This window comes from Pelophylax lessonae (genome assembly GCF_965119305.1).
Source record: "Pelophylax lessonae genome assembly, chromosome: 5".
Classification (NCBI taxonomy): domain Eukaryota; kingdom Metazoa; phylum Chordata; class Amphibia; order Anura; family Ranidae; genus Pelophylax; species Pelophylax lessonae.
Window position 1 is genome coordinate 501146644 of NC_138772.1, and position 24235 is coordinate 501170878.

The 24235-nt window shown below is 41.8% G+C and overlaps 1 protein-coding gene across 1 annotated transcript in view; it reads right to left on the reverse strand.

The window, feature by feature from the left end:
* Positions 1-24235, reverse strand: part of CSMD3 (CUB and Sushi multiple domains 3) — a 1619578-nt gene that overhangs the window by 220050 nt on the left and 1375293 nt on the right. Inside the window, exon 50 of the mRNA XM_082258441.1 lies at positions 3785-3973. Within this exon, the coding sequence (XP_082114567.1) occupies positions 3785-3973 (189 nt within the window). The remainder of the gene's footprint in view (positions 1-3784; positions 3974-24235) is intronic.

Consider the following 24235-nt stretch of genomic DNA (forward strand, 5'->3'; position numbering starts at 1 on the left):
CATGCAGTGGAATGCCATTAGAGGAGCCTCTCCTTCTTTTATTATTTCAGCTGTGCTGAATCCTGCTTCTGTTCCTAATTTGGTGGCTGCCCTCAGTGAATGGACTCTATATAGACTGTTGTGTATTCCATAACAGACTTGTTATATGGACTCTTAATTGGAGACTTTACAAAATCGCCTACAATTTTTTTCTCTAATGGGTATATGTTTTTTTCTTTGTAATTAAAAACTTTTTTTGCCTTTTTAAAATGTGTTTTGTCAACAGAACACTAACAGGCCCACACAACAATAACGGGACTTGATGTTGCCTGCAACTAAAGAGCTGTCCGAAGGACCTAATGCTGAAACTGGTATTTGATGAGGCCTGATAAAAGTTAGAGAATGTGTGAATTGAAGTGGCAGCCTTGCAAATCTGGGAAACAGATACCTTATGCTGAAAAGCAAACGTTACACTCAGAGACCCAGTAAAAAGTGCGCCTTGGGGTAAAACCTGATCCCTATAAGCAAGGATTAAGATTTGTCTTAATCCTAGAAACGATGTGGTAGAAGCAGTGGCTGTAAAAAAGACATACATAACAGGCACTACATTCAGAAAATGAAGGCAGATCTCCTTCTGGATTCAGAAAGAGGGCTGGAAGAACAATTTCCTGATTGAGAAAGAAAGATGGTTCTAGGCCTTAACACTATCACATGCTTAGGTAAAAAGGGTGCTTTACATGACAAAGGCCTTATCTTAGACACTCACCTCATAGAAGAGATGACAACAAAAACAGCAACCTTGTGGGTAAAAGTGGATAGAGAAATATGCTTGATAGGTGCAAAAGAGGGTTTTTGAAGTGCTAAGAAAACCAAATTCAGATCCCAGAATCACAAGTGAACACACAGGGGGAACCACATGAGAGACACGATAAACAAAGTTCTTAATAAAATAATAGGAGGCTAATGATCACTGGAAATAAGATGGCAAAGGCTGAGATCTAGCATTTGATGGTACTCAGAACCAACTGTTGATCCATACACGATTGCAAAAAGATTTATACCATGGAGTATTTCTTGGGATGATTGATTCTTTCCTCACACCAAGCAAAGTTTGCCTTCCATGGGCAAAGGAAGGGTGGTAGAAGACTTCCTGGCTTTTACCATTGTGGGAATTCCAGATCTGGAGATACAACTGTTCTTCAAGATTAGACTTCAACAGCCTTGCAGTTAAAGCCAGCGCCTGTGTAGCAGGATTATAAACCAGTACTTCAGACAGAAGGTTCTGCCAATCCTTTAAAGCCCACTGATCATCTGCCAGAAGTCTTACCAGGTTGGAATACCACATCTGCTTAGTTTAATCCTGAGCTATATGGATCACCAGAATACCTTCAATCTTAATACCATGGAGAATATAAGGAACACATTTAAGGTAAAAAAAAAAGGCAAATCTCAGGTTGCACTGATCCCATGGAGCCATCAGAACATTCAGTGCTTGCGCTAGAAGTTCTCTATACCCGGAGACAAACCTTTCCCTTTGTTGAACCTGGCCACTAGGTTGTCCACATTTGGCATCTTTCACTTGTAACATATGTTCTGGAATATATCTGGGTGTAAACAGGGGACAAGGCCAGAAGCTCTGCCCAGGACAGAATCATTTTTCTGTAGCAAGACTTTTTGCTCTTCCTGGATGGATGATATATGCTACTGCTATGGAGTTGTCTGACTAGATCCTGATCAGATGACCCTCTTAGTCAAAGTGTTCAGTGTTGTTGTTGTGACAACTCACTTGTATGGAACTCCAGAATACTGATTGGTAGATAATATTTCTCCAGCGACCCCTTCATGGATAGGATATCTAGTACTTCTCACCAGCCTGTCACACTGACATCTATTTTGAGGATCTTCTAAGAGATCAGAATGAAGGGCTTTTGCCAAATTTAGAATTGGATTCCTGAGCCATCAGAGCAGAGATAACCTGGTCCATGATGTCAGGTAAATTGGATCATCCTGAACCTAATTTTTGTATGATGACTGGATTGCCAGTGTTCTGGAGTGGGACTGGGCAAATTGGACCCGCTAGGCTACCATTAGCCTCAGGACTCTCGTGCAGAATTAAAAAGTAAAGCAATTTCCTGGTCTGAAGCTCTGAGTCTGGGAAAATAGAGAGTTAGAAGTTTTTCTTGGTAAAGAAAAAAGGTGAGTCCTCACCAATGCTGACTCTAAAAGGTCAGGATTCAACTGAACCTTTCCAAGGTCTGAATTGTCCATGCTACCTTGTCAGCTAGAAACTGTGCACACTACTCCCTCAACAGGAGGTCATCAAAATATCCCTCAATGGGGATAAGCTGGGAGCATAGCAAGGTGCACAGATTAGGTTGCACGGCAGGGCCATAAACTGCCATTGCAGATGACCCACAGCAATTGAAGAAAATGTTGTTTGGCTGAATAAATGGGGATATGCAACTATGCATCCTTGATGTCTCCTGAAGCAAGAAATTCTCCCTAATGGTCGGAGGTTATGACAGACCTGCAGCAAGTGTAGCAACCACTTTTTTGACATTTGATCTGCAGCTCAACATTTGAACCAAAGAATCCTCTGCATATTCATTGATAGGAGACTCATAAAGGCAATAACGCGAGAGACATCTACTAATCAATCTATGAAGTAGTTCAGAGCTGCTGGCATGAGCTCAAAATGTTCAGCAAATAGGTAATCAGCCTCCAGGGAAACAAGATTTCTTGTTATGACCTTAGTCCAATTTTACTAAAGTTTGACAGGGAATTGCAGGGCAGTGCTCAAATGCAGGGGCCAGTAAAAGTAAACAAAGTTTTGAAAAAAAAAAGGTCAAGCATTTTTAAATGGGATCCTAAAAATAGGTGCATTTTAGGACCCACTAGAGAGGGACTGTTACCTGTGTGCTTAGGATCTGACTTGTTGCAATGCAAGGCAGGGACCATGAAACTCAAGCTACAAGGATGGGCCCAGAATATTTAGAAAATGACAGTTGAAAGCATGAGAGATGGCCGGAGGTGACAAGGTCTAGCACAAAACGAGGACATGCTCGGAATGTGAGGGGTTAGATAAAGCTGGTCACTGTTTTTCGGTTTGCTAATGTCCAAATCCTCCCAAAGATGGCAGCATAACCCAATTCTCTCTAAATCCTGTGTACCAGATTTAAAAAGAAAAAAGAATAGTTCCCTCCAATGCAAGCAGACTTCTTGATATGATAACAATTTAGTTTTATTACCCACTATACAAAATATAACAGTACACCTTCCAACCAGAGCTTATGGAAGAAGATGATCCTAATACACCTCATATTGCCATGGGATGCCACAGTTGTAATTTGGCATATTGACACAATATTAATCTGCTCAAGCATCACAGTTAAGTCTGCAGGCTGCTCTGCTGTTGTGCAAAAACTACTTGGTCTAGGACAGGGATCCTCAAACTACGGCCCTCCAGCTGTTGCAGAACTACACATCCCATGAGGCATTGTAAAACTCTGACATTGACAGACAGGACTAGGTATGATGGGAATTGTAGTTCCTGAACAACTGGAGGCCCATAGTTTGAAGATCCCTGATCTAGGATTTGCTTAAGCTTTTGATTGGTCAAATAAAGAGCAATAGCATACTGGTCATCACTGGTATATTAGCATACTGGTCATCACTGTATATTCAAAAATAGATAGTATACAGCACATGGTTTAACAATACATATTTCATATTAGAGGAACTCGATTTAATAAAGTGATGGACAAAATGATAATGACCCATTAGTAACATTTTTGTATCTCTTTACCTTGACAAGCGGGCACAGGAACATCCCAGGTGAAATATCCATATGGAGATTTTTTACAGACAGCGGTGCTTTTTCCAATGAGCCTAAAACCTCGGTCACAAGCCCAGCGGACCATGCTGTTCAGCTGTCCACCTGTCTGGCTGACAATGAATCCATGTGGAGGAGATTCGGGAGTGCTGCAGTAATGAGCTAAAAAATCAAACACTACATTAAATGTTACATAGAGTTCTATACATCCTCGGTAATAAGAGTATTTATAACAACAGTTTTTTCTATTTGAATAGATTTTTAAAGATACATCAGATTATTCATTTCAACAACAATCTTCCTAATAGATTATGTGCATTTTACAAATTTTATGTACAGTACCTCACAAAAGTGAGTACACCCCTCACATTTCTGTAAATATTTTATTATATATTTTCATGTGACAACACTAAAGAAATGACACTTTGCTATAATGTAAAGTAGTGAGTGTACAGCTTGTATAACAGTGTAAATCTTCTGTCCCCTCAAAATAACTCAACACACAGCCATTAATGTCTAAACCGTTGGCAACAAAAGTGAGTACAAGGTGAAAATGTCAAAATTTGGCCCAATTAGCCATTTTCCCACCCCGGTGTCATGTGAGTATTACAAGGTCTCAGGTGTGCATGGGGAGCAGGTCTGTTAAATTTGATTTTATCGCTCTCACTCTCTCATACTGGTCACTGGAAGTTCAACATGGCACCTCATGGCAAAGAACTCGCTGAGGATCTGAAAAAAAGAATTGTTGCTCTACATAAAGATGGCCTAGGCTATAATAAGATTGCCAAAACCCTAAAACTGAGCTGCAGCATGGTGGCCAAGACCACACAGTGGTTTAACAGGACAGGTTCCGCTCAGAACAGGCCTCGCCATGGTCGACCAAAGAAGTGGAGTGCACGTGCTTAGCCTCGTATCCAGAGGCAGTCTTTGAGAAATAGACGTATGAGTGCTGCCAGCATTGCTGCAGAGGTTGAAAAGATGGGGGGGGGTCAGCCTGTCAGTGCTCAGACCATGCGCCGCACACTGCATCAAATTGGTCTGCATGGCTGTCGTCCCAGAAGGAAGCCTCTTCTAAAGATGATGCACAAGTGTAATGTTCTGGTACCTCTGGTACCCTTATTCCACTTTCCATTCTGTGTATGCGTCCCACCATTCTCTTCTGGTAGGTGCGCATACACCTTTAAGACCGATGCTGTCATCACTGAGCGCCGCAGAGCGGCTATTTGAACCGCCGGTGTTCTCACTCACATGTTCGTTCAACCTGCCTTGCATCTATGCTTACAAGCGTGTCTCGCTGTGGAACCTCGCTACAGATCCCTGTATCTCGCTACCAGGATCACTTCCTCAGACCCGAACCTCGCTACTGATCCCTGTATCTCGCTACTGGATCACTTCCTCATCACCGGACCCTTCTACTACTATACTATAGTGATAAGTACCCCGCAGGGGAAACCTCCATAACTTACACTACTACTATTGCATTAAGAACTGTTATTACCTATCCATACTATCCTATCATCTGCACTGTTACATAGATTGCTAGCTCTTGAGACTACTACCATCTATCATCTGCACTGCTGCATAGATTGCTAGCTCTCCTGTCTACTACCATCTATCATCTGCACTGCTGCATAGATTGCTAGCTCTCCTGTCTACTACTATCTATCCTTGCACTGGGTTAGTCTATCCTGTATTTGTCATCTGCTGTCCTCACCACCTGTTAGCATACTCGATACTAACCTATCTGCATTCCTAAATACCATCTTGAACTCTCCTGTACAAACCTATCAAGTGCTTACCATCCTTGTCACTGTTCACACCTGTCCCTTCAGCACATCACCTTCATACTATCATATACATCCTATCACTCCAGGAACATCTCATTGAGTGTGTATATATCTGTATGTTGAAGCTGACAGGCCCACGGTGATGAGTCCTGGAGAGTTGGATCTGGTATTCAACACATCTCTACATGACTACTGAGTGGAGATTTTGCAGCTGTAAATCCAGCCTATAACAAAAACGCAGGAGCGTTACAGATTGAACGAACCTTAAAAATGGATTCAGCAGAATTACCCACTCAAGTGACACAATTAACACAACAAGTAAAAGCGTTAATACTTGCTCTGACTGACGTACAAGAAAAGAATCAGACTTTAACACTTTAACACAGCAGCTCACGGCTTACTGCTGTTCAGCCTCCTGAACCTAAAATAAACCCCCCTCTAGTGTTTACAGGCTACCGGAAAAAATGTCGGGAATTCAAAAACGCATGTCAATTGCTTTTTTTGTTAAAGCCTCGTACATACCCCACTGATCAAATAAAAGTCTCTACCGTTATTTCATACTTGACGGGTGATCCACGGGCCTGGGCAGACTCTTTCTTTGATAATGATCAGATTCTCAACACCTATTCTTTATTCCTAGCGGAACTCACCAGCTTATACGATGACCCCAAAAGGCAGAGTACTGCTGATATGCAGTTGAGGGCCTTGAAACAAGGAAGGAGACCTGTAGAAGACTTTGTATCTGAGTTCAAAAGATGGACCCTTGATTCAGGGTGGAATGACACATCTTTGCGAACTCAATTCAGACTCGGGTTATCGGAAGCTGTTAAAGACGAGCTTGCCCGAGCGGATTTACCTGGCACCTTGGAGGCCTTGATACAACTTAGTATCAACATCGACAGACGACTGCGAGAAAGAAGGGCTGAAAAGATGGGAATGCCATTGTCTAGTCCTTCTCGGATTTCGGCCGTTGACCCTACTCCCATGGATGTAGGAACCATACGCCCACCTTTAACGACTACTGAACGAGCTAGAAGAACATCCAGAAATCTCTGCATGTATTGCGCATCCCCGGATCATTTGATAAGCACCTGTCCCCTTGTTCACAAAAAAGAGGGTGAGTGTTCACATGTCTTGCTGGGAGGATTAACGACTTCCTTTTCTAACCCCTATCTTTTTGTTCATTTAATATTACAGTGGGACCAAACTAGGATCACCACCAAGGCTATGGTCTACACTGGATCTTGTGGAAACTATATTGATACACGCTTTGTTACCTTAAATAAAATACCTATTATTTCAAAATCTAAGCCTGTTTCTGTTAGTTTCATTAATGGTATTCCACTGTCTTCTGGTCCAATCACCAACCAGACACAGGCACTCCTTGCCACTACCAACGAGTCACATGTGGAGACCATCACTTTTGATATACTATCCTCACCCCATTTTCCTATTATTTTGGGACTTCCCTGGTTACACACACACCAACCAATCATAGATTGGAAAAAACGGACTTTGGTTTTCCCTTCTCACTATTGTTAGAATACGTGTAACCTCCCATCTTATGGGAAGATTCTGTCTGTGGTGTCAGATGAAATTGCACGACTATGCTATCAGGATCTGTCCGAAGTGTTCCTTGAGAAAAATGCTCAAGTGTTGCCTCCCCATAGGGATTACGATTGCACTATCGATCTACTCCCTAACAGCAAATTGCCTTTAGGTCATGTTTATCCCCTTTCACAGGATGAACTTTCTCACCTCAAGGAATACTTGGATGAGAATTTGACAAAAGGGTTCATTAGAACCTCTACTTCTTCCACTGCTGCAGGACTTTTCTTTGTCCGCAATAAGGATTCCAGTCTCAGGCCTATTATCGATTATAGGCAATTAAACACGATTACGATAAAGGATCGCTATCCTTTGCCGCTCATCCCTGAACTTATTGAACAAGTGCGTGGGGCTACTTATTTCACCAAATTAGACCTGAAAGGGGCATACAACCTAATCCGAATCCGTGACGGGGATGAGTGGAAAACAGCATTCAGAACCAGATACGGACTATTCAAATACCTTGTGATGCCATTCTGGCTATGTAATGCTCCCGCAGCTTTCCAAAGATTCATAAACGACATCTTTAGAGACTTACTTGATGTCTGTGTTGTAGTATACCTAGACGATATACTTATCTATTCTCGATCTATGCCTGAACACATAAAACATGTAAGACTTGTGTTGTCCAGACTGCTCTCACACAGTCTATACGTGAAATTAAAAAAATGCCTATTTCATAAAGAAGAAATATTATTTCTAGGATACTTCATATCCAAAACTGGAATTAAGATGGATATGAGTAAGATATCCTGTATTCTAGACTGGCCTATACCAACAACTCGTAAGGCCCTACAGCGATTCCTAGGATTCTCGAACTTCTATAGGAAGTTCATCAAGAACTTTTCCGTCATTGTGAGACCTCTCACACAACTGACAAGTATAAAAAAACCATTCAAATGGTCAGAAGAAGCAAATCAAGCTTTTTGCTTGTTAAAATCAAGCTTCACTTCTGCTCCCATACTACGCCATTCAGACCCATCCCTCCAATATATTCTAGAGGTAGATGCGTCAAATATGGCAGTAGGAGCAGTTCTCTCCCAACGACCAACAAACACTTCATCACTCCACCCAGTTGCTTTCTTTTCAAAATCACTAAGCAGCCCAGAGATGAATTACCCAGTGGGTGAAAAGGAGTTGCTTGCCATAAAATTGGCACTGGAGAATTGGCGACATCTGCTCAAAGGTACCCAGTTACCAATACTCATATATACAGATCATAAAAACCTTCAATACCTCCAGACTAACAAGACTCTTTCCCACCGGCAGGTACGATGGTTATTATTCTTTTTAAGATTTAATTTCTTAGTGACCTATACGCCTGCAGACAAAAATAAAAAAGCGGATGCGCTATCACGACTAACCGAAGATAACTGCGCCAAAATCCCTTCCATTCCCATAATACCCTATGAACGCATTATTGGTGTTGTCCGATCCTTGAAGGAAGAGATTTTGCACAGTATAGGAATGGATTCACCTCCACCACAACTAAGTACTGATGCAGAAGGCTTCCTCTATTACAATGACAAACTTTACATACCCCCTACTATGCGCACCAAGATCTTGGAGTTATCACATGATGTACCCATGGCAGGACATATGGGTATGACGAAAACCTTTAATTTGCTCACCAGGCAGTTTTGGTGGCCTGATATGAAGACGTCTGTACAAAAATTTGTTTCTTCATGTGACATCTGTGCAAGGTCCAAAATTGACACTACAAAACCATCTGGACTACTTTGTAGTCTACCAATACCCCAGGTTCCATGGGAAGTTGTGTCCTTAGATTTCATAGTAGAACTACCACCTTCCAAAGGATTTAATACCATCCTAGTGTCAGTGGACCACTTGACAAAGATGGCACATTTCATCGCTATCCGTAGACTACCTTCATCCAAACAAACAGCGGAACTACTGATGAAACATGTGTTCAAGTTGCATGGAATTCCAAAGACTCTTTTGTCCGACCGTGGTTCACAATTTATCTCTAAATTTTGGCAAGCACTTTGTCAAATTTTACGCATTGAGCGAAAGCTCACTTCTCCCTACCATCCTCAGACCAACGGACAGACTGAAAGAGTCAACCAGTGCATTGAGCAATATCTACGCTGCTACACATCATACCTGCAGGATGATTGGGTGGATCTCCTTCCTCTAGCTGAATTTGCTTACAACAACGCAACCCACAGTACTACGAAGCAAAGTCCGTTCTACTTGAACTATGGGTTTCATCCCACTCTTCTTCCACCACGCATCCTGCCATCGAGTAACCCAGTAGCCTCGGATTACCTTACCCAAATAAAAGACTCTTTGGGTTTACTCAATACTACCATATCACACGCTCATAGTCAACAAAAAAGGTACTACGACCTTCGTAGAAGACCTTCTCCTCAGTATGTTATTGGGGACCTCGTTTGGCTATCAACAAAAAATTTAAGATTAAAGATCCCTAGCAAAAAGCTTGGGCCTTTATTCTTGGGACCCTTCCCAATCAGGAAACTAATTGGAAAAGCTGCAGTACAGCTCACCTTACCGGCAGATCTCAAGATCCATCCCATCTTCCATGTGTCGGTATTGAAGCCACATGTTCCTAACCAAGGAATAAGGCCTACCATCCCACCTCCACCTCCTGTACAAGTTAAAGGCGGAGAAGAATATGAGATAAAGGAGATTCTGGATTCTCGTATCCACAGAAGAAGACTCCAATATCTAGTACGATGGAAGAACTATGGGCCCCAAGACGACACCTGGCTGGATACCTCTGATATACATGCCCCTAGACTGATTCGCAATTTTCACTCGAAATACCCGGAAAAAACAGTTCTAGAGGCCTTCCGGAGCCGGCCTTGAGGGGGGGGGTACTGTAATGTTCTGGTACCTCTGGTACCCTTATTCCACTTTCCATTCCGTGTATGCGTCCCACCATTCTCTTCTGGTAGGTGCGCATACACCTTTAAGACCGATGCTGTCATCACTTAGCGCCGCAGAGCGGCTATTTCAACCGCCGGTGTTCTCACTCACATGTTCGTTCAACCTGCCTTGCATCTATGCTTACAAGCGTGTCTCGCTGTGGAACCTCGCTACAGATCCCTGTATCTCACTACCAGGATCACTTCCTCAGACCCGAACCTCGCTACTGATCCCTGTATCTCGCTACTGGATCACTTCCTCATCACCAGACCCTTCTACTACTATACTATAGTGATAAGTACCCCGCAGGGGAAACCTCCATAACTTACACTACTACTATTGCATTAAGAACTGTTATTACCTATCCATACTATCCTATCATCTGCACTGTTACATAGATTGCTAGCTCTTGAGACTACTACCATCTATCATCTGCACTGCTGCATAGATTGCTAGCTCTCCTGTCTACTACCATCTATCATCTGCACTGCTGCATAGATTGCTAGCTCTCCTGTCTACTACTATCTATCCTTGCACTGGGTTAGTCTATCCTGTATTTGTCATCTGCTGTCCTCACCACCTGTTAGCATACTCGATACTAACCTATCTGCATTCCTAAATACCATCTTGAACTCTCCTGTACAAACCTATCAAGTGCTTACCATCCTTGTCACTGTTCACACCTGTCCCTTCAGCACATCACCTTCATACTATCATATACATCCTATCACTCCAGGAACATCTCATTGAGTGTGTATATATCTGTATGTTGAAGTTGACAGGCCCACGGTGATGAGTCCTGGAGAGTTGGATCTGGTATTCAACACATCTCTACATGACTACTGAGTGGAGATTTTGCAGCTGTAAATCCAGCCTATAACAAAAACGCAGGAGTGTTACAACAAGGAAGCCTGCAGTTTGCTGAAGACAAGCAGACTAAGGACATGGATTACTGGATCCATTTCCTAAGTCTGATGAGACCAACATAAACTTATTTGGTTCAGATGGTGTCAAGCATGTGTGACGACAACCAGGTGAGAAGAACAAAGATAAGTGTGTCTTGCCTACAGTCAAGCATGGTGGTGGGAGAGTCATGGTCTGGGGCTGCATGAGTGCTCCCAGCACTGGGGAGCTACAGTTAATTGAGGGAACCATGAATGCCAACATGTACTGTGACATACTGAAGCAGAGCATGATCCCCTCCCTTTGGAGATGGGGCCGCAGGGCAATATTCCAACATGATAACGACCCCAAACACACCTCCAAGGCAACCACTGCCTTGCAAAAGAAGCTGGGGGTAAAGGTGATGAACTGACCGACCATGTCTCCACACTTAAACCCTATTGAGCATCTGGGGGTCATCCTCGAACGGAAAGGTTGAGGAGCGCAAGGTCTCTAACATCCACCAGCTCTGTGATGTCATCATGGAGGAGTGGAAGAGGACTCCATTGGCAACCTGTGAAGCTCTGGTGAACTTCATGCCCATGAAGGTTAAGGCAGTGCTGGAAAATAATGGTGGTCATGCAAAATATTGAAACTTTTGACCCAATTTGGACTTTTTCACTTAGGGGTGTACTAACTTTTGTTGCCGGTGGTTTAGACATGAATGGCTGTGTGTTGAGTTATTTTGAGGGGACAGCAAATTTGCACTGTTATACAAGCTGTACACTCACTACTTTACATTGTAGCAAAGTGTAATTTCTTCAGTGTTGTCAAATGAAAAGATATAATAAAATATTTCCAAAAATGGGAGTGGTGTAATCACTTTTGTGAGATACTGTATGTTATTTACCTATAAAAGCCTTCCTTGTACAATCAGCCAAAAGCCCTAGGACTGCTGGGTACTGCCCTCTTAGCTGTGATGTCTTCAGCCCCAGCAGACTCAGAGCTGCTACTCAAGTGGCAATCTATACACTCTATAGTATTCTCCCCAAGCAGTTATGTAAAAGGTTATGTAGGGAGGGGAAGGGAGGGATGTATAAGCTGGGCAAGTACAGAGGGTAATAGACACTCTCAGAAGAAGAGAAAGTTCTGACATACAAGGAAGGAGGGAGCGGTGCGTTTGCTTGAGTGGTGACTTTTTTTAGAAAATGTAAAGGCACTTTGCAGATAATAAAAAAAAATGATGGAAAGGAAAACACTCAATTGTGCATTAAAAATGCTTGATTTTTCTGTGCTTTTACTTGCCATTTTTAGGTTGTTGACAGGGTCTCTTTAAAATATTTTTTTGCCAAAATACCTGGCTATGAGGAATAAAAACTAAAAAGCTCCAACTGTGTTTAAAATATGTGTACTGCATATGTTGCAAGTATTCTAATCAAGTTTATATCCCACAGGCAATAGTCTGGAGATTTTGACTTTCCAGTTGACTGTTGACGTTCTCAGAATTAGAAGGTTAATAGGCAGGATAAGGTCAGTGAAATGCTTGTAAAACAAAATGGCAAACCAACCACGTGTCTGTCCCTTAAATTGGAACTAGCCTTAGTAAGTAGATATGAATGTATATTTTGTTAACTTTTTAAAAAAAAATTCTGGTTTCTGGTCTAGGCCAAAATGATGTCATACATCCCAGGAGTCTTCATGGACATTTTTTCTTTCAACTGGAGGAGAGAAGGAAGGGCTTTCTCAGCTAAGAACACCCTCCTGTCTGCATGCCTGAATTAAGAGTAGACGGATTCCAGGCAGTGCTTTAAGTGGCCCAAAAGAGGTGCCGGTACTCGATTATAGCCTATAAATTTTTTCGCCCACCCCACATCAGGGTCCCCACAGAGCACCCCCCCCCCCTGGCCTGGGCTGGCACTCCGTAGCAGGGGGACTCACTGGTGGTGACTGGCCTGGCTCTGGAGTGGGAAATATTCTTGGGGGGGGCAATTGAGGGTACAGATGTCCAAAATGAGCGTGCTGGTACGCTAAGGCGCACTGAGAGGTGGCGGTATGCTCAAGAGCCATATTTGGAAGTGGCGGTACTTAAAGCACTGATTCAAGGACGTAAATGCTACATGCATCATCTGCCCTTACACAAGATGACCAGAACCAGAAATGCTAGTGGGGTGTTTTTCAAAGCAATTTCTCAACAGAAAAAGCATGGAGACATGGATGGATGGGTGAGTTTGCTTTGAATAATAAAAATCAATTAAATAGAATTTTCAGTTTGCTCTGCTCAGACACACTTATGCGTTAACAGGCAGAAAGGAGGTCCCTGGTTTACAATTAAAACTCAATTTTATAATTGGTCCTTGGTCAGCATGACTGCAGTGAGTTCCCTGCCCTGGGATATCTGGTCACACACTAATAAGACTTCAATGCATAGATTAGTTATTCATATAGAAATGAACTGTCAATCGGATATAGATGCTAAAATAAGGTTTTGTCCTCATATTAAATACTGGATACATTTCAACATATGAATGTTAACGTTTACCCGGACAAAGAGTTGGTGTGGGCATGTAGATTATACAGTTGTTACATTAACATTATTTTAAACTTGCAAGTGACTCCTGTTCATTTTATTTGAATTACCTATTTTCAGTTATTTTTTTTATAGAATTAAAGGAGCACTGTAGTGAAAAATATTGTATTTTTTCAATATTTCAGTAATATGTGGCTGATATTTGTAAGTATAGTATTCAGTATATAAATATTATTTTTTTTTTTATTTTACTTTCTTTGTTTTTTTAACCACATACACTTTTTTTTTCTTTTTTTTAAAGCAAACCAACAACACCAAAAAAAGCCTGGTGCTGTAACTGCTTAAAAAAATTGAATGGATTTTTGCTTTTTTTTTTTTATAACCAAGATGAACACCTTATTGCTAATTGGATTCGGATGGGAAAATGTGTGAATCTTGGATAGAAGTTTTAACAATTTTACCTTTGTACTTTAAACATGGTGTAAACCCTTTTTGAAGATCTAGTAAAATCTGTCTAACACAACTCTTATTCTTCAGAACTGATAATTATGAAGTTCATACTCAAAAGAGAAAAACTGAATTCACAAAGCCCTAGAAAGCAAATTATCATTTTTATTCAAAAAAATTTTCAAGGGTTAATTAATGCATATGGAGACAGTCTGCTTTTTTTTTTTTTTTTTTTTTTTTCGTTTATTACAAGTTAAACTGCAAAATGCCCATATGCATTAAGTAACGCTTGTACAATTTTTAGAATAAAAATGATAGCTGCAAAATGAGTCATGAGCTACAGTATAAAAATAGACTGACTGCTTTCCTTAGAGCTAATTGTAGCCACTGTAATAGATACAGACTAGTACAGTAATTTTGTATCCAGGGAATTCATTTTATTTACAGTGTCAGAAAGGATTTTCCCCTTGTGAGGCTAAACTGACAACTGTTGGTAAGGATGGGGGGTGGGTCTAGTTGGCTTATGTTGACAGGTACAACATGTATAAAGCTAACCGGTCAATGTAATACCTGAAAGTCCATGTAGGTCTGGTGCAAGTGTGCAGGGCTCGGGAGGCTCCTGACAGCCACAATAGCAATATAAAAATGTGACCGGCACACACTGAATGGATTCCAATACTCCTTTATTTAACACAGGATTGAAAGATCAATTGTCCTTCTTAACTTACATGTTTCAGCCCTGTGTGGGTCCTAATCATAGCAAGGGTAAGGATGTACTCAGGGGCTGAAACATGTAAGAAAGGAAGGACACTTTGTATTTTAATCCTGTGTTAAATAAAGAAGTATTAAGATCCCGTCAGCATGTGCCAGTCAACATTTGTATAAATCTGGTTGGCATATGTTGTAAATATTGAATGCTAGTGAATGCAATAAAGGTATCAGATTTGATTTACTAATATAAGTCAGACTGTCCACTCTGCAAAGAAAATTACACTTTGCAGGGAAATTTTCTCCAAAGTTTATTCAATGTGGTGAAATTTCACTTTGTAAAGAATATTCAATCACATGCAAGTAAAATAAAAAAACAGCATTTTGCTTGCACATGAATGGATGTTGGAAGTAACCTGAGCTATACCTCATTCATGAAACTCTGGGGATAATTCCCTTGCAAAGTCAACAGTCTATTTGCTTTTAGTAAATCAACTTTATTAAGTAAATATTGTGATGGTGTTCACCATCACTGGAATTTAAGGACAGATGGGTGAGGGGTTGAATTGCTTCATTTTTGTCAGCATGGTCCATTGTTCCCTTTGCCACGAGGTTTCTGAGCAGGAAGTCCACTCCTTATATGGTCATCCCAGGAAGTTCTGAAGAGACGGTCGGTCAGAAAAGGACTTCCGTCTAACCTTTTAACCCCTGGAGGGATTTCTATGATTTTTGGTTATGTTTGCATTTGAAGTATGCTGATTCTGAAAATGTAAGTTTTATTTGAATGTGATGAATATTTTAGAAGTTATGAAAATGTTGCTTACTGACTGAGGTGGCTATTGTCAGGTGTGCTAATGACCTCACCTGTTGTCGGCTAAGGGAGGTATTGACACAGAGTAATGTGTATTCAGGGCTCGTTAGGGAACCATTGTTCTGTGTCTGACTATTATGGACATTGACTGCCCCCTAGGGCTTCTGTCTCCTTGCATTGGTCAAAGTTATCTGACCAATCACTGTTGACTCATTTCAAGCCCTCATTTACATGGATATTCCACTTTCTGTATAAAGTGTGCTGTGTTCTTCCAATAAATTGTCTTCCTGCTTGAACTTACATACAGCCTGCTTGGTGTTTTGTTCTAATGGATTCCGAACGGCACATAGCTGTAGTTCGGATCCCGGATCCTTGGTTGACCGAACCATCAGACGATGCGATCTGCAAGCTGACTGACTAGAAACAGAGGAGTGTCGGGAGAGCGGACAGGGCGAGCAAGGGTCTCGTCACATTGGTTGGCAGCGGTGGGATTTGCTCTCCAGTTACCGGGACACTTCAAACCACCACAGTAAATGACCAGCTATGCAGCATGCAGGATAGCCACGCTGAGAGACTTACTTGAGAGCCGCGGAGGGACCAGTGGGACAAAGAACAAGGCCACCCTCATCAGTGAGCTGGCCGAGATGGATCAGAGGGAGGGTGATGCAGGACCCCGGTCAGTTGAAGACTTGTTTCAGCAACGAGTTCGGGAGCGGTTGGCATTATATGGTGCTAACCCATCAGAGACCGCCATACAGAATGCCATTAGAGACATCCAGCTGCAGGATGAGCGACAAGAGAAAGAACTAGAACGACAAGAGAAAGAACGAGAGCAACAAGAGAGGGAACGAGAGCGGCAACATGAGCAGAAAATGGCAGAAATACGTCAATCAGAGAAAACGCCTAAAGATGCAGCGACTGTCCGTAAGTTGCCCTTTCGGGCGTTCAAACTATTTAAGGAAGGAGAGGAGGAAATTGACGCATTCCTGCAGGACTTTGAGAGACTATGCCAGATACATGAAGTACTGTCCCAAGATTGGGTCGCCTTACTGGCGAGTAATTTAACTGGCAGAGCGGCGGATGCATATCGGGCCCTGGAGGACGAAGACGCTAAAGACTACGACCGGGTAAAAGAAGCTTTGCTAGCCCGATTTGCCATTACACCCGAAGCCAGCCGGATTAAGTTTCGAGAATCCCGGAAACAAACCAACACAACATACGTGGAGTGGGCACATCGTATGCAGCGGAACCTTAAGAGCTGGTTCCAGGGAAGCCACGCTCATACCATAGAGGACATCACCCAGCTAGTACTATTAGAACAGTTTTTTAACCACACCCCTCTGGCAGTACGGGATTGGGTGCGAGATAAACAACCACAGACGGTACAGCAAGCGGCTACTCTGGCCGATGAATATCTGGACTCTCGAAGGTCAGGCGAAAATGAGCGTTATCCACTATCTCGGCCCAGTTTACCAGCCTCTAAGCCGACTTCAGTACCTCCGTGGTCTGCCTCGAGACCCCCAGCCCGACCCAACCCTCCTACCAGACCTAAGTGCTATACCTGTAGCCAAACTGGTCATCTGCAATGACATTGCCCTAGCCAATCCACGAGGTATCGAGAGACTAATCATCCATCCAGACCAGCGGCTCATTGCTACCAGAATGAGCCCAACCATCGAGATGTTCAGGAAGAGTGCGGCGAACTTTTCGAAGCGGATCCTGTCCAAGCCGCTGCCGGAGATAATCGGCAGCACCATCGCCAGGCAGTATGGGTTAATGGGCAGCCGGCCCAGGGACTCCGCGATTCCGGGGCTACGATTACCCTCATCCAGCCTCACATGATTCCCCAGTCAGCCCGGACCGGCCAGACTGTTGCAGTCAGGGTAGCAGGGGGCCAGGTGCTACGTTTATCCACCGCCCAAGTCCTCTTGGATTGGGGCTCAGGAGAGCGATATGTGCGAGTGGGATTATTACGCGAGTTACCCGCAGAAGTACTTTTGGGGAACGATTTGGGCCATTTAACTTCCTCTTATGCCCCAGAGGCCACCATGGCCGGGACCACCAGACGTCACAGCCACAGTCGCTCTCCCATGTCAAATCGAAGGCGGCATATAGGAAGTAGAGTACGTCCGGTAAATCCTGATCCTAACTGCTGTTTGGGCGTGTTTGGCCTAAGTCTTTACACAACGGAGCGAGATCTAAGAGAAGTATTTTCAACATATGGTCCAATGGCTGATGTATCCATTGTGTATGATCGGCAGTCTCGACGTTCCAGGGGTTTCGCGTTTGTCTGCTTTGAAAATGTTGAAGACGCAAAGGAGGCAAAAGAACGTGCAAATGGAATGGAACTTGATGGAAGACACATACGTGTAGATTTCTCAATTACACAAAGGCCCCACACCCTTACACCAGGAATATACATGGGAATGCGGAGGGGTTATCCCGACAGACAGACCTAGAACCTTAAGACTACTTTTCCAACATCCTCGAGTTGACCCGTTCGGGGTCCCACTGTGGCTGTTGGACTGTTTACCAGGGGGAAGATATGTGATGGTGTTCACCATCACTGGAATTTAAGGACAGATGGGTGAGGGGTTGAATTGCTTCATTTTTGTCAGCATGGTCCATTGTTCCCTTTGTCATGAGGTTTCTGAGCAGAAAGTCCACTCCTTATATGGTCATCCCAGGAAGTTCTGAAGAGACGGTCGGTCAGAAAAGGACTTCCGTCTAACCTTTTAACCCCTGGAGGGATTTCTATGATTTTTGGTTATGTTTGCATTTGAAGTATGCTGATTCTGAAAATGTAAGTTTTATTTGAATGTGATGAATATTTTAGAAGTTATGAAAATGTTGCTTGCTGTCTGAGGTGGCTATTGTCAGGTGTGCTAATGACCTCACCTGTTGTCGGCTAAGGGAGGTATTGACACAGAGTAATGTGTATTCAGGGCTCGTTAGGGAACCATTGTTCTGTGTCTGACTATTATGGACATTGACTGCCCCCTGGGGCTTCTGTCTCCTTGCATTGGTCAAAGTTATCTGACCAATCACTGTTGACTCATTTCAAGCCCTCATTTACATGGATATTCCACTTTCTGTATAAAGTGTGCTGTGTTCTTCCAATAAATTGTCTTCCTGCTTGAACTTACATACAGCCTGCTTGGTGTTTTGTTCTAATGGATTCCGAACGGCACATAGCTGTAGTTCGGATCCCGGATCCTTGGTTGACCGAACCATCAGACGATGCGATCTGCAAGCTGACTGACTAGAAACAGAGGAGTGTCGGGAGAGCGGACAGGGCGAGCAAGGGTCTCGTCACAAATATATTAACTAGATTTGGACGGCAATAGGAAGAACTGACATCTACAATAGCAGTTACCTTTAAATTAATTGAGGGCCCATTCACACCTGTGCATTGCCACAATACTAACACACCTGTCCTACTGTGGCAATGGTGATTTCTCATCTTCCAATGCAATGCATTTCACCCAAATCTCTTGACTTTCATAAAAGTTCCAGGGAAATAAGAATTCTCACTTTTGCCCTGGTGCTAACTAAAGAACTTTGACAAACCAGCAGTGTAATTCTCCATAGGAAAATACTTTCAACATAGGAAAATAATTTTTCCACAGGAATAAAATAAATCCACCATATTTCAAATGAAAATTTTACTAAATACAGATTTTGATTATCTTTTTTTTTTTTATAGCAAAGGTGTTGATCAGAAATCACAGATAATGTCAATATATAGCATAGGGCCATAGGCAAATGATTAGCTGGCAGAAGTGGGGTGAAGCTGACATTCAATCAGTTATAAACAAACCCTGCCATGCTTCCTGGTGATTTTAGCACAAGCGTATTTCAACCTTAAATGGACTTGCTGACAGTTCATCAAATACGAACAGAAGAATAATCCTCCTCCAGGAATGATATTAGTGGCTTCTCAGTGACTCGGTTTGGCTGTTTAGCTATCCTTTAAGATATTCAAGGTATGATTATGCACTGTAGAAATAAGTTCTTTATGGAGAGGTCTTGAAGTAATTACTTGTTGTGAGCCCAGCAGGAAGGTTATGTACAATGTCAAGTATCCAACTTTAGCAGGGTTTCTTGGTCCAGCAAGTAGACAGATTTCTCAAAGGCAGATTTTGCTCTAGCGGTATTCAGTGTTTGCAAATTATTTATGTACAGAAATTATTTCTGTACTCAGAACTCTTTTCATTTTCATATAAAGGTTGTTGGGCATATTTTTTTCTTTCAATGGATTTTTATTGGTTATATTTGAATATAGCTAATTCTGACGAGAGTTCAGAAACATGCGTAATGCACAAAGCACATAAGAAAGAGTAACGTATCAGAGATAACACAGTATATATAGTCAGATCAATCTTAGACCATTACATGTTACATAGATACAATAATATTTTATATGTTTTAACCCAGGGTAACCACAGTTGCCATGCTTTCTCAAATTTGCCCATTGTACCTCCACATATTACTAGCATTTTTTCATATTCATATGTTAGGTTTACAGACGTAACAACTTCAGCAGGATTAGGAGCTTTATCTGATTTCCAGTATCTGTTATCACCATTCTAGATGCTAGCAGTATGTGGGCTACTACCAAGTGAAATGGGGGTTGAAAGTTACAAATCTCTAGATTTTGTAGTGCCCGAGTGGGATTAGGTGGGGTCAGAATGCCTGTACTAGAAGAGATCAAAACAAATATTTGGTTCCAGAAGCTTGTAAGGTTTTTACAGGACCAGAGATTTATCATTGGGTAAAGAATCTATTGTTTTAATCATTTTGGCTGAAGTAAATGGAAAGTTGAGGAATGATCGTTGCAAAGCTGATAGGGTGGGTAGGGCTATCTTGTCCAAAAATAGACTAATGTATTGGTCAGTGGGTTGTGGGGTGGTGAAGTCATCTTTTAAATTGTACAAGGACCCATTTTAGTCTGCAAATGTGTCTGCAATGTCTTGGGGATTAAGAAGTTGAGTTTTGGTAAAGGGATGGATAATATATGGGATTTTAGTTTTGTTCCTGTGGGTGTTTAGTCTGGCCACTAAGAATTTCCCTGCTTTATTATGTTGTGAATAAAAGTTCAGTTTAAGGGATCGCATATATTTGTCATGTTCTTGGACTATAAGAGATCATAGCGCGGTGCATAGTATAAGGAGTACATTGGATATGTGGGGCATAGGGCAGGCTTTGTTTGTGGTTTTTAAACATTTAATTTCTTGCAGGATTTTATTGAGGGAAGCCTGATGTTTTTTAATTTTAGCTCCCAGTTGGATTAATATAACCCTCATGCAGGCCTTCTGGGCATTCCATAGTGTAGTGGCAATGACATCTGTGGTGTCATTATTCCAGAAAAAGGTCTGTAGATGTTGAGTCAGACTCATATTTGCCGGAGATTGCACCACATAGTTATTGCAGCACCAATTAGAAATTTTAGGTAAGGGGTTGTCTAATTTCAAGGTAATAGTGATCGCTGAGTGGTCGGACCAAGTGATGTTATGGATGGCAGAGGCAGATGTCTGTTGAATTAACCACTTATCCACTACAAATAGATCTGTCCTGGAGTAGGATTTATGTCTGGAGGAAAAAAAGTTAAATCTTTTTCATCGGCGTGCATGCAAAACCATACATCTTGGAGACCTTCATTGTGAAGTAAGCCGTTCAGAGAATGCCCAATGAGGAAGATTGAAGAGAAGGGTCTGGTACAATGTTAAAGTAACCACAGACTAATACATTCCCTCTTCGCAACTTAGATATTCACTTAAAGAGTTTGCGAAGGAACCTCAATTGATGCAAATTTTGAGCATAAATAGATACAAGCGTGAATAACTTTGCATCAATAGTACAGATAAAAAAAATAAAAATAAATCTGCCCTAAAAATTTGTGTAGAGTAAAGGAAACAGTGTCTCTAATCACCATTAGGACCCCTCTTTTTTTGACAGGGGCGTTAGAGAGAAAGATATGCGGAAAGTTCTGATGCTGGCAATGGGGGGTCTTATCCTTTTGGAAATGTGTTTCTTGGATTGTGATTACATCCGCTTTGTGGGTCAAGGCTTCCTTTCACATAGATCTCAGCTTGGCAGGGTGGTTATATTTTGAATGATCTCTTTTATTGTCTGTTTAACTGTTCAAGTAATGAACAACTATTTTAAAACATTTTGGGAAATTTTGATTAGGCTTAGCTATTTTAGCCATTAATTATTGAAATGTACAACTTTTCTGTGCATACCATCAGTAAGGGGGTGAAAGAAGCTATCTGTAATGGCATGGCAGGAACTATATAAAACCCAGTTTACACTAGTGTGAGCCATGCATTCCGCAGCCACCCCCATCTGAATTGCACTGATCTTGCGAGACCTTTACAGGTAAGTTTTTTAAGTTAAGTAATGTCCCAGTAACATACTTGCCCCCCCCCCCAAATACCTACCTAAGTTCTCATTTAATTCAGTGCTGTACCCACCTGTAGTAGTTCTCTCCTCTCTCCCTGCATTCACAAGACAGAGATGTAGCAGCAGGAGGCATTGTTTCCTGCTGCTGTCAATCAAATTCTGTGAGCAGAGAGCTGGTGGTGGTGCTAAGCAGTGCTGTGTGTGTCTATGGATGCACACAGCCTGGTTTAGGAGCACTTCTGCATCCATACCAAATGGCCTATTATGGTGGCAGACACTAAAGAGGAGGAGCCAAGAACTCTGACAGGGGACCCCAGAAGAGGATGATCGGGGCTGCTTTGTGCCATTCTATTGCAATGAGCACGTAGTATAATATATTTATTATATTATTGTTTTGTTTATAATAAAACCACAATACTTTTTATACTAAATAAAAGGTACCAAAAAAAACGTATTTTTGCCTAAAATGTATAAAAATTACTTGGGCATGCACCATAGCCCAAAAGTAATAGTTAAGTTAACCAATGCATACTGACAATTCTACATTTAGCCTGGGCAAAATCTAGGTATCCATGAGCTATGGTAGTGAAAGAGTTAAAGCTATCTAATGGCAATCCCTCCTTTCAAAGAAACACAAAATATCCTTCGTCATGAAAAGGGTTAACACGTCAAATCCAGTTCCGTCATTATGTGTGTGATTTTTCACACAGGCTGGTATAGTATATTGAATATCTGGAATTGCACATCTTGTTATTACAGATGTCTGTCTATTATGATGATACAACAGCTGTGCAGTATCTCTGCTGTAATTCACAAGAGGTTAACCCAATTATAGGAGGAAAGAACCTCTTCCTAATGTGGAAGTTTGTCAGTACAAGTCAACCATGAAATGCAATAGATAAGATTTGGGGTGGTTTTTTATTTTGCATAACAAACTCTAGTTTCCTTGGAGACTACAATTTTCTGAAATGTTGTGACAGAGTTAACTTAAAAGATAACATTAGAGAACAAACAGATTTAATCCAGTTGCACATCAGATAGTCTAAATTCCATTTTGGCATGAAACGCATGGAGGAAAAAAAATAGTTACGTTTCTGAAAATTAAATGTAAAATGTATTATGTAAATCATCCGATGTACTGAATTTAGGTTACAGTTTAAGAACAACCCACTGAACGCAGTTCACTTTTAAAGGCTCATTTCACCTAAAATTGGAATTTTAATAATTTATTGATGGTGAAAACCACCTGATAGTTTACTAATATCTCTGCAGGATTCTGTTGATGGGATATCTGCACTTGACTGCATAGGTCTCTATCCTAGTTGTGGTCATGAGATAGCCCTACACTGCCTGTTGAGTTGATTTTTTTTTTTTTGGAAAATGCATAGGAAGATCATTATGAAAGACACATCTTCTGAAAACACTCAATACAACCAAATGAAGGCTAAGTGCTCCCATATAGGATGAATCTCCCATTGGTTTGGCCACTCTGTTAGGCTAAGTTCACATTTAGCCATTCTCTGAATGCAATCTGAGGTGCATCACATTTCAGGGTGCAGCTAAGCAGCTTTTGTCAGCCATTGCTTTTTTTTCTTGCCAAACAGAAATTTACAATGGGACTAAAGTGACTCAACCTCACAGTTGTGGGTTGGTCCCATTGACATGCCATGGAAAATTTGCTGTGCCCATTGATATGCTTGCAATGTAATACTCCACTGCTGGCTATATAACTCTGCCCCCATCCTCCTAGCTGCAGGGAGCAAGCTCTCCACACTTCTGAGCTGCATAACTTGTAACAATCCGATGTTACATAAGGAAAGGGACCACCACTACATAGAAGCTACATTTAGTTTATTGAAGAAAAGCCAGGCACCTCAATTCTGTCTGGTGCTAGGAAACAGCCCTTAAAGCATTTTGCTCTTCAAAGGAGCTCAATCACAGGGTTATGCCATGCCCATTGCAGAAAGCATTGTCGCCAGAGCATGTGAACAGCTTCCCCTGGCATTATAGTCCTTAGTTGGGCAATTGGGGATCAGTAAAATGGTGGCTTTGTTTTTTTCACTGCACCAGAATTGTACTTCCTAGCGCAATCAGAATAAAGTGGGAGGTTCTGCCTGCTCTAATTGCATGATCAAATCACATTTGTAAGAACAACTGGAAGAACCATTGAACTAATCATAGGAAACTTGATTGGATGGGCATTTTGTACCAAGACTACAGAAGGCTTGCAGTGCTTCAATGATTACAGGGAAAGGAAAGGAAAGGCCATTTTTTGGCTGAAAAACCAACGGCTAAAGCTGTAAAGATATAATTAAAATTGAATGCTATCACCCAGACTA